The 12,310-nt window shown below is 44.1% G+C and overlaps 1 protein-coding gene across 4 annotated transcripts in view; it reads right to left on the reverse strand.

Annotated features, from left to right (window-relative positions):
* Positions 1–12,310, reverse strand: part of hdac9 (histone deacetylase 9) — a 511,618-nt gene that overhangs the window by 140,926 nt on the left and 358,382 nt on the right. For all 4 annotated transcript variants that reach the window (XM_062957772.1, XM_062957771.1, XM_062957774.1 and 1 more), the window contains one exon: positions 10,996–11,045. In XM_062957772.1, the coding sequence (XP_062813842.1) occupies positions 10,996–11,045 (50 nt within the window). The remainder of the gene's footprint in view (positions 1–10,995; positions 11,046–12,310) is intronic.

Below are 12,310 nucleotides of genomic sequence, written 5' to 3' on the forward strand. Positions count from 1 at the left end.
TTAGAAAGTGAATCCAATTCATTCCCTTCCAAAAGTGTACCACCTATTAAGAATTGTGTGTGGCATTCAGATATGACAGCCAGAAAAAGCCTATCATTCAGAGAAGACATTGCTGCCAGAGTGTGTTGGTTCAAGTCTGTGAGCCTAGAAGTACTGCTGTCCCACCATTCTAGGTTATGTTAAAATATTACTCCTCCCATGTGAATGCTGCTCAAACATTTTACTTTAACTATGGTCCACGTTTGAATCAAAGTATCTAAATAATCCTCATTGTGAAAAACTGTCTAAAATGACCTGAAATGAGTAATCATAAAGCAGAGTTACCAGATTTTTGCTGTACAGGTATAGATTATCTTTAAAGACATCATCAAAACAGAAGAATTTGTTAACCTGATGTTCATACCTTATGTTTCTTTCATAATGAGGCAAGCAAGCCATAAACTCCTTAATCCTATGGCTGAAACCATGTGGTCCTTCACCTGATAGTGCTTTACAAAAACAGAAGAAGTACTGCAAGGCATGGACTTAATACATTTGTCCATAATGAAGATGATCCCTCCTAACTTTTTTAAAAGGATAGGAATTAGTCTATACCAATTCAAAGCATGGCCACTGGCCAGATACGATGAGCACTGTGGATCCAGATAAGTCCCATCCTACACACAAACCCTCACTCACATGCCTCCTTTCCTCTCCTTGATTTCATAACAGGTCTCATTTTTTTTCCTCTGGTGGAAATACATCTCCACTTGGAAATGATGGTGGTGGTGGTGATGATGATTCCAAGATCTGAAAGGGATTCAGCTCCCTCCCTCCCCCAAAGAATTATCAATGGTGTTGGTTTCCCCCTCAAAACACTGGGAACAAGAATGATAGAAGAACAATATTTATCTCTGAGAACTCTTTGCCTTTACTAGTCAATGTTGGCACCCCTTTTGTTCTAGGGAATCATAAGCAGCTAATGGTAATTGCACACAATTCAACCATGCAAATTAGCCACAGCTTTTTGGCTTATGATATATATGATGATGCATTGGCTGCTTTGAGTCTCTTTCGGGAAAGATAAAGTGGGGAATAACAACAACAACAACATATTGCTCAGCGTTCTTCTCACTGAATTTGGGAATCATCTTCTATTAGTGACCACACCATAGTGTAAATCATGATCAATATCAAATCATTCTGATCTGTCAAAAACGGAAAGACCAATTAAATGGTTGCAGAGTTTGTTTCACACAGATCCTAACTTCTATAGCACTTTCATGGATTCCCCGTGAGATTCTTTATCAGCTTTTCATTAGCATTGCTTAGAACTCTAATAGGAGTGCTTAGAAATGCTCAGAATGCTTAGAAAAGCTTGAAAAACACCCCTTTTTAGGAAGATAACTCCTAGATAACTCCCGGTGGCACAGTGGGTTAAACTGCCAAGCTGCTGAACTTGCTGACTGAAATGTCGGCAGTTCAAATCCGGGGAGCGGGGTGAGCTCCCGCTGTTAGGCCCAGTTTCTGCCAAGCTAGAAGTTCAAAAACATGCAAATGTGCATAGATCAATAGTTACCACTCTGGTGAGAAGGTAATGGCGCTCCTTGCAGTCATGCTGGCCACATGACCTTGGAGGTGTCTACGAACAACTCGGGCTCTTTGGCTTCAAAATTGAGATGAGCACCAACACCCAGAGTCGGACACAACTAGACTTAATGTTGGGGAAAACCTTTACCTAACTCCTAGAATCTGATGGATTCTAAAAAATAGTATTTCCAAGAGTCAAAATAGTATTTCCAAGAGTCTGATACTGTACATTCACTTTTTGGCTTCTACTTGCTTTTTTCCTTCGCTACTTCTAAACATCTTAGCATGGAGTGCTAAGATAAGATAAATGTGGAATTCTCTTTTGACTGCAGGATGGTCCCTGGGGTAGCAAGGAAACTCAAACTTAGCTCCTTCACGGCTTGTGAGCCCATTCCTCATGTAAACAAATGCTTTAGGGCTTTTTATGCTTTTTACAGCATGTCAAGAATCATATTGAATGCCAATAGTGCTGTGATTGGTGTTTCCTCCTCTAAACCACAAAACATGCAGCCTGTTATCAATTTATCTAAGTGAATCTGAGAAATAGGGGGTAGGTTCACTTTCAAGTTATAAATGACAACTCAAAAGCCGCAGTTGCTTTGAAGCTAGAAAGTGATGATTTTTAGCATGAATCCTGTTATTTCTTATTAATTTATTGTGCCTATTAGCCGAGAGAAATAAAGCTAGGGACCTCTTTAAAGGCTTGCATGAAGGAAGAAAACCAGCATTGAAGCAGGACCATGACTTTTGGTGACGGTCATTAATACTTGACATCATATGCATCCCATTGACAATCTATCTCCTCCTCGTGATAAACTCATTATTACTTGTTATGAAGGAAAACCCCATCAATAGCCATATGTATCTGGCGCAATGAGAACATTCCCCTCCTCCCGCAAAGAATTATCAGTGGTGTTGGTTTATACCAGCATGCCAAAACGGAAGTGACATCAGCAAGTGGGATCCTTCATTTCTCCCATTCTCCTATTCCCCTCCACTTCCTATCACTATTCTTGAGACAGTTATTCTTTCATTTGAAGTTTTATTTTTTTATTTTTTAAAAACAAAACTTAACTGTAATTGTGAAATTACTTTAAAAAAATATTCCAGAGCAACAGAACTACAGGAGTTAAACAGAAGCAGAGCAACAGTACCATGGATCAACAAATTAGTGCAGTTGCGAGAATGCAGAGTGGTGCAATAGCGAGGTTACTCATTCTGGTATGTTTCTGCTGTAAATGATCATACCACTGCTGTTTAGTAGGAGTATATAATGTAGATAGGACTTATTTGACATCTAATGAAGATACTCAGCTAAAGCTATGACTGCCCTCTTATTTTAATTTTTACATATCAAGAAATGAGCTTATTGCTATCCACTATTGGTGTAACCAACACCCTCCCCAGCTCTCCTATCTTCCAAATTCCTTCTTAATCTTTACGTTTCACATGTAATTTTATTTTCCATTTACCTAATTTTACTCAATCTTTAAGTGTACAAAATATACCTGTAAATTTTCATTTCCAGTTTGGATTTTGGCCATATATGCACATAGAGGAAGAATTTTTTACAACATATGGATACAATCACTTAGGAGTATACAGGCATCTACAAAGAACCCTTTGAATCAATTGTTGAATGGTGAATTAAGAAAGAGGCAAATCCTATTGCTTCAATTATTTCATTTTAGTGAATCAGACCATAGAGCATATGTGTGGTTTAATACATCACTTCCATTTACAAAACCAAGGTTGTGTGACAATGTTGTCTCTATCAAGATAGCATTTTTCACCAATTACAATATACGCCTGATGAGGTTTAAAATACATGGTGTACACCAGGGGTCCCCAAACTAAGGCCCGGGGGCCGGATGTGGCCCTCCAAGGCCATTTACCTGGCTCCCGCCCTCAGTTTTAGACTTAGGCTCGCTCAAAGTCTGAATTACTTGAAGGCACAACAACAGCAATCCTACTTGATTATCTCATTGGCCAGAAGCAGGCCTACACTTCCCACTGAAATCCTGATAAGTTTACAGTATGTTGGTTAAAATTATTTTTATTTTTAAAAATCATATTTTTTTTTCATTTACCAATGTTGTAAATGAAATATTATAAATGAATGATATGGTAATAATATAATATATTGTAATAAATAAATAAATAAATAAATATTGTGTATACATATAATATTGATAATAAATATTATAATGTAATACAATATAATATTTATTTATTTATTTATTTATTTATTTATTTATTTATTACAGTATTTCTACCCCGCCCTTGTCACCCAATAGGGGACTCAGGGTGGCTAATAATAATAATACAATATAATAATATTGTATAATATAATAATATTAATTATATATTATATATTAAATGTAATATTACTAATAATATTATGGTATAATGGTATAGTACAATATACAGTAGAGTCTCACTTATCCAACATAAACGGGCCAGCAGAACATTGAATAAGCGAATATGTTGGATAATAAGGAGTGTCACGACCCAGGCTGCAGAGCACCAATAACCATACACAGAGGCCAGAATCTATCTAATATCTTTATTAAGGAAATATATAAAGTTAATAAAAACAAGTATAGGAAATAGTCCAGAAGTAGACCTTTCAGGAAAGGTCAAAATTAGTCCAAAAAAGCAATGTCCAATATGAAATAGTAAGGTCCAAAGTTGTAATCCAATAACCGAAACACTCACTTGCCAAGCAAGTGAGGGGAGATGACAAGGTCCTTTAGTCCATGAACTTGAGCAAGGCTAGGAAATAACTTGATTCTTGGCACACAAAGCTTGATTCAAGGCAACAAGGGAACGAGGAGCAAGAACAAGATCCGTGGCAATTACTTGGCGAGGTCCGGGAAACAAGGCAAGATCCGGGGAGAAAACAAGGCTGAGAACGAAGGCTTGGAACAGGAACAAAGGCTTGGAAGCAGGAGTAGCTGTCCACACACGCTGCTCCGGTAGCTGACGAATTGACTCCGCAAGATTCCTTCGGGAGCAAGGAACCTAAATAGGCCTCGTTTTCCCACCAGAGAACACTTCTCTGGGGAATCAGAAACGAAAGTCAATCTCTGTGTCCAGATGTATGACTCCCTAAAATTTCTCATGGCAGCAGGCTTAATCATCTGAATGCTTTGCTGCAATTCTCAAGCTCCTGCGATTAGCTTGTTGCACTCCTTTTTGCTGGAGATAATAATTACGGCGCGAAAAAGGGGGAGAACTCGACTCAGGGCTTGTTTGGCAGATTTCTGGAAGACAAGCCTCCTGCAGGTGCAAAGGCTCAATTTCTGGCTGGGATAGTTCCTTTTCTGGCTGAAATGGTGGAAAACCCAAGTTTTCCTCTTCATCATTCACAACAGCACTAGGAACGGGACTACATGGCCCATGAGTCATCACACTATCCCCCTCCTCAAGCCCCCTCTCAAACTGGGACTCCCTCCCCGAGGCGCGAGGTCGCGGCTTGGCGGGGTAGGTCAGATGGAAGCGGCGGGTTAAATCGGGGGCATGGACTGTGGAAGCGTCTTCCCAAGAACGTTCCTCGGGGCCAAAACCCACCCAGTCAATGAGATATTGTAGGCGGCGGCGGTGAAAGCGAGAATCCAAAATGTCCTGAACCTCGAATTCCTCCTCCCCATCCACCAAAACAGGAGTGGGGGCCGGCCGGTCTGCATCAGGGCGCACACCTTCCGCCGGAAGGAGCAGAGAGCGATGAAACACTGGATGAATGCGCATAGAGCGCGGAAGTTGGAGTTTGAAAGTCACGGGGTTAAGTTGCGCCACCACTGGGTAGGGCCCAATGAAACGGGCATCTAATTTCCGGCAAGGGCGATGGGAGGGCAAAAAGCGAGTGGACAGAAGAACCCGGTCTCCTACCTTGATTTCGGGGCCCGGCTGGCGATGTTTGTCAGCGTGGCGTTTATAGTCCTCCTTGGCTTGGTCCAGTTGCTGGAGCAAAAGTTGTTGCACCGCTGTGAGTTCCTGCAGCCAGTCCTCTGCTGCGGGAACTTCTGAGGTTTCAATGACAGGAGGAAAGAAACGTGGATGGAAGCCGTAGTTTGCAAAGAACGGGGTTTCTTTAGTTGAAGCCTGGACCCCATTGTTGTAGGCAAACTCTGACAGCGGTAACAGGGAAACCCAATTGTCCTGCTGGTAGTTCACATAACAGCGAAGGTATTGTTCCAAAGTGGCATTGGTGCGCTCAGTTTGCCCATCCGTTTGGGGATGGTGAGCCGAAGATAAGCGGGAGTCTATGCCCAATAGTTTTTGTAGTGCTTTCCAGAAATGAGAGGTGAATTGGGACCCACGGTCTGTGACCAAACTCTTGGGCAATCCATGTAATCTGAAAACATGTTGAAGGAATAGATCTGCAGTCTCTTTGGCCGTGGGAAGGCCATCACAGGGAATGAAATGGGCTAACTTGGTAAAAAGGTCCACCACCACTAGGATCGTGGTGAATCCACAGGAAGGTGGTAGATCAGTGATAAAATCCGCAGAGATTATTTCCCATGGATGGGATGGGATAGGGAGGGGATGCAGAAGCCCTGAGGGCTTTTCCCTTCTTGTCTTGGAGCGCTGGCATACTGGGCAGGTGTTGACATATCTTTCCACATCCTTGCGGATCTTGGGCCACCAGAAATCTCTTAGGATCAAATGCATGGTTTTGAATAGTCCGAAATGCCCTGCTGGCTTGCAGTCATGACACAGACGAAGTGCTTTTTCCCTGCCCGGTCCTGGGGGGATGTAAACATGATTTCTATAGCAAAGTAGCCCATCCTTAAGCGAAAAAGGAAAATGTAGTCCTTGGTGAAGTTGGTCCTGTGCCCAGGCATCTGCTTGCTGACTAGCCCTGATTTCCTGAGCACAAAGGGGCCCTGGAGTAGAGGGAGTTGATTCAATGGGAGTGGATTTGGTGTTTCCCACTGTGAGCGTGGCAAAGTTCTCGGGTTGTAGCAGCTGGGACTCAAAGGTCTCCTTGCGCCCTGCAGCGTATTCCGGTTTCCGTGACAGAGCATCTGCTTGCTTGGTCTGGGCTGGGGTTACATAATGGATTTGGAAGTTAAAACGTTCAAAGAATAAAGCCCAGCGTTGTTGCCTCTGATTTAGCTTGCGGGCAGTTCTTAGATGCTCTAGATTCCGATGATCAGTATGTACTTCAATGGGAAATTTGGCCCCTTCTAACCAATGTCTCCAAGTTTCAAAGGCTGCCTTTATGGCCAAAAGTTCCTTTTCCCAAATAGTGTAATTTCTCTCTGGTGCGGTCAATTGACGGGAATAAAAGGCACAAGGATGGAGATGATCTCCCACTGGTTGTAGGAGTACAGCCCCAATCGCCACATCGGAGGCGTCCGCCTGCACGACGAAAGGGGTTTCAGGGTCTGGATGCTGAAGGATTGGCTGGGACGTGAATAATTTCTTTAGTTGCTGGAACCCTTTCTCTGCTTGATCTGTCCAGCGGAAAGGCTGTTTCCCACGGATGCAGCTGGTGATTGGGTCAGACCAGCGGGCAAAGTCTGGAATGAACTTGCGGTAGTAGTTCGCGAACCCCAAGAATCGTTGCACCTCTTTCTTGTTGGTTGGCGCCCGCCATTCCAATACTGCTGCAACCTTTGCCGGGTTCATGGTGAGCCCTAGTGGCGAGACACGATATCCCAGGAAATCTACCTCTTGTAGATCAAAAGCGCATTTTTCCAACTTGGCATAAAGTCCGTGGTCCCGCAATCGTTGTAACACCATTCTGACGTGATTCTCATGTTCTGATTGTGATCTAGAAAACACCAAAAAATCGTCCAGGTAGATAATCAGGAACCGATCTAGATAATCCTGAAAGATATCGTTGACAAAATGCTGGAATGTTGCGGGAGCTCCACATAAACCGAAATTCATAACCAGGGTTTCGAATAAACCGAATTTTGTCTGGAAGGCAGTCTTCCACTCGTCCCCTTCCCTGATGCGAACTAGATTATAAGCTCCTCGAAGATCCAGTTTGGTGTAAACTTTAGCCCCTCGAAGCCGGTCTAAGAGGTCTGAGATCAAAGGCAGGGGATACCGGTTTCGTTTGGTGATATTGTTCAATGCTCTATAGTCCACCACCAAGCGTAGGTCCCCTGACTTCTTTTTCACAAACATCACTGGGGAAGCGGCTGGGGATTGAGAGGGTCTGATAAACCCCTTGCAGAGGTTTGTCTCTAAGAACTCCCTGAGAGCTTCTTGCTCTGGTTCAGTCAGGGAGTAGAGGTGTCCTCGCGGGATCGGGGCCCCCTCCACCAAGTCAATGGCACAGTCATAAGGTCTATGTGGGGGTAGTCTCTCGGCTTCTTTTTCATTGAATACATCCCAATATTCTGAGTACTTCTTGGGCAAGGTGATGATGGGTTCAGCGTCTGTGGCATGGCATACCTTGGCTACAAGGCAATGGTTTTGGCAATATTTTGAAGCAAACTGCAGTTCTCTGTTGGACCAGGAGATGCTTGGGTCGTGGGGTGTCAGCCATGGAATTCCCAAAATCACAGGGAAGTGGGGAACCTCGGTAACAAAGAAGGAAATCTCTTCCATGTGTTCCCTTATCCACATTCTGGTGGGTTCCGACCACTGGCTTACTGGACCTGTCTTGAGGGGGCGGCCATCGATGGCTTGCACCACACGGGCATTCTTGAAGTCGTGATATTGTAATCCCAGAGAGTCGGCATACTCTCTATCAATGAAGTTGTTTGTGGCTCCTGAGTCTATCATGGCATGGACCATGACGGGTCCTTTTTTTACTGACCACAAGGTGACCACTAGAAGAAATAGGACCCCGGTTGGCGGCTCTTGAGTGGGTTTTTTGACCGGGTTGGCGAGCCTCTCTACGCCCGGTCACTGGCTTCCCCCGCCGGCTGTGCGCCAGCCGCCTCAGACGTCTTCGTCTCCGTGGAGGACGCCGCCGCCAGACGAGCGGCGGGCTTCCCTTTGGCTGGACACTCTCTGGCAAAGTGGCCCCCGTTTCCGCAGTACCAACAGAGATTTAGGCGTTGGCGGCGGGCCTTCTCGGCGGCATCTAATCTGGGACGCACATTGCCCAACTGCATCGGCACCTCCTCGCTTCCTCTGGGGTATGGGGCTGGTGGCGGGGGTCTCCACACTGGGCGCGGCTGGACGCTGGTGGGAGCGGGAGGTCTCGCTCCGGTCCTACCGCTCTGGCCTCGGATCCATTGTCTTCTGTTGGCAATCATGACTTCAGCTCGTAAACATTGATCAATGAGTGCTTCAAGAGAGTGTGGAGGATCCACCTTGGAGATTTCCTCCAGCATCTCGATGTTGAGACCCTCCCGAAATTGTCCTCTGAGGGCTATATCGTTCCATCCGGTGTTATGGGCCAGCACTCGGAACTCGGCTATGTACTGGGACATGGGTCTGTCCCCTTGGGAGAGGCGCCGGAGTTTGTGGCCGGCTGCCTCCAAATTGTCCTGAATCCCCCAAGTCGCCTTAATGTGATCCAAGAATTGTTGCGCTGATCTTAGATGTGGGGAGTCTTGGTCGAACAGTGCCGTCGCCCAGTTGGCCGCTGGCCCGTCTAGGAGACTGTAGATCCACGCCACCTTGATGTCTTCTTGGGGAAACTCGGCATTACGGGCCTCTAGATAAGCCTGGCATTGGCGACGGAAAACATGAACCTTAGAAGCTTCTCCAGTAAACTTGGTTGGCAGCGCCAGGGCCGGGAGACGGATTCCGCGTTCCTTCAATCCCCTTATTTCTCCCTCCTGCGCATTGAGCTTATCACGGATGCGGTCCACTTCATCCTTGTCGATGGTGTAACTGAGTGGTTGGGCCCCCGGTCCGGCTCCGGTAGACATCCTGGCCTAGGTTAATTGGTGCTTAGGGTGGCGGAGTCAAACTGTCACGACCCAGGCTGCAGAGCACCAATAACCATACACAGAGGCCAGAATCTATCTAATATCTTTATTAAGGAAATATATAAAGTTAATAAAAACAAGTATAGGAAATAGTCCAGAAGTAGACCTTTCAGGAAAGGTCAAAATTAGTCCAAAAAAGCAATGTCCAATATGAAATAGTAAGGTCCAAAGTTGTAATCCAATAACCGAAACACTCACTTGCCAAGCAAGTGAGGGGAGATGACAAGGTCCTTTAGTCCATGAACTTGAGCAAGGCTAGGAAATAACTTGATTCTTGGCACACAAAGCTTGATTCAAGGCAACAAGGGAACAAGGAGCAAGAACAAGATCCATGGCAATTACTTGGCGAGGTCCGGGAAACAAGGCAAGATCCGGGGAGAAAACAAGGCTGAGAACGAAGGCTTGGAACAGGAACAAAGGCTTGGAAGCAGGAGTAGCTGTCCACACACGCTGCTCCGGTAGCTGACGAATTGACTCCGCAAGATTCCTTCGGGAGCAAGGAACCTAAATAGGCCTCGTTTTCCCACCAGAGAACACTTCTCTGGGGAATCAGAAACGAAAGTCAATCTCTGTGTCCAGATGTATGACTCCCTAAAATTTCTCATGGCAGCAGGCTTAATCATCTGAATGCTTTGCTGCAATTCTCAAGCTCCTGCGATTAGCTTGTTGCACTCCTTTTTGCTGGAGATAATAATTACGGCGCGAAAAAGGGGGAGAACTCGACTCAGGGCTTGTTTGGCAGATTTCTGGAAGACAAGCCTCCTGCAGGTGCAAAGGCTCAATTTCTGGCTGGGATAGTTCCTTTTCTGGCTGAAATGGTGGAAAACCCAAGTTTTCCTCTTCATCATTCACAACAGCACTAGGAACGGGACTACATGGCCCATGAGTCATCACAAGGAGGGATTAAGGAAAACATCAAATTACATTATGATTTTTCAAATTAAGCACCAAAACATCATGTTATACAACAAATTTGACAGAAAATTACTGTAATTACAAATTTAGCACCAAAATATCACAATGTATTGAAAACATTGATTATAAAAGTGTGTTGGATAATCCAAAACGTTGGATAAGCGAGTGTTGGATAAGTGAGGCTCTACTGTAGTAATATATAATGCTAATATTGTGCAATGCTAATGATATAATATATTGTATGTGATCCCGGCCATGAAAGCCTTCGACAACACATTAAGTAATTGTTGCTGGGTTGGTTTTTTGTTTTTTTTTGCACTACAAATAAGACATGTGCAGTGAGCATAGGAATTTGTTCATTTTTCCCCCGAATGATAATTTGGCCCCTCAACAATCTGAGGGACCATGAATCGGCCCTCCACTTAAAAAGTTTGAGGACCCCTGGTGTACACATTTAAATGTATCTCAGTTAGAAGGATAAGTGAAAAAAATCAACTTCATCTTGCAGCTTTCATTCCACATTTATAAACAGAGAACATGCCACTGCATATCATAGTAGGATATCTCTATGCCACCATATTGCATTAAGACAAATTCCACTTACCCCAAGGCCTCCACAGGGCAGCAATGAAAAGAGTTTTTGAGGCACACTTCCTACATTTAAAAGAAGGGAGAAAAAATAGTAAACACAAGACAAAGGTCTTCTGTTTAAGTACTTCATTTTCAACCATTTTTAACAATTTGTCAACATATAATTCACCATTTAAATATTTTCCATTGATGTAAAAGATTCAAAATGCTGAACTTGTTAAACTCTACTGGGCAGAATAATTTAAGCAAAATAGTAGGCATAGGCCTTCTGTAAGGGTTTAAGAATGGAACCCAAAAGCCTATGGAACTTGTTTAGTTACTGCATTGGTCATCAACATTTAATTTTGCATATTGGTTGTTCCATAAAGATAACATTTCAACTAGCAGGTTTCATTTTTTAAAAAATACACTAACACAACCACTGATAATATACAATGGTTCACACATATTTCAAGCTACAATAAGATCTACATTTGAGACTTGAAATTCATAAAAGTCTAGAAACTCAGTAAGGACTGGGAATGTCTGGTTTATTTAATAATTGAGCAGAAACAAAAGCTATCAATAGCCCCACTGGTGTGATAAAGAAATTAACATAAATTTGTTATGCGAAGACAGAAGAAAGGAGGAAATGGCTTTCTGGGACCCTGAAATGGCTAAGGACCATATCACATGGAGGCTGAGAAACTGTGGGACAGCAGGGGACAGTGAGGGAAACCATGGGGCAACGTACCACTTTGCCCCCTTACCATGGTTGCTCATGGGATCCCTTCCCATGACGTTTCGCTGTGTTCCCGGCTTTCTCCCCATCCTCCCCGGCTTCTTCTATGTGTACACCTGACTCCTCAGGGCTCCATGTCTCTGCTCTGCTGGCACACTGTTGGTATGGAGCCCAACAGAGCCCTGCAAGAAGTCTGATGGTCTCCAGTGGACTCCATGCCTACCGGATGCCGGAAGCCCCGAAAAGTGGGGAGAAGACACTTCTTGGCCTCCATGTGATGAGGTCATAAAACATTTGAGGACAGATGACAGAAAGTGACTGGAAGCAAAACAAAAGATGCACATTTGATTTCCTTGATTTCACAGCACAGGGGAAAGTGCAGTCTTCCAAATGTCATAGGGATGCAACTCCTCATAGTGCTAGCCAGTATAGGCAGTAGCGTGAAATGTTGGGAGTTGGTAAATCAAATCTGGAGGATCACATTTTGCCCATCCTGTTCTAGGTCAACCTACATATTCAAGGTCACAGTGTGGCACAACCCAGGAGTAAATTAAAGTCTTGCTGAGTACAAATAACTATCTGCCAATGAGTCAAACAACTCATCGCT

This window comes from Anolis carolinensis, chromosome 6, assembly GCF_035594765.1.
Source record: "Anolis carolinensis isolate JA03-04 chromosome 6, rAnoCar3.1.pri, whole genome shotgun sequence".
Taxonomy (NCBI): Eukaryota; Metazoa; Chordata; class Lepidosauria; order Squamata; family Dactyloidae; genus Anolis; species Anolis carolinensis.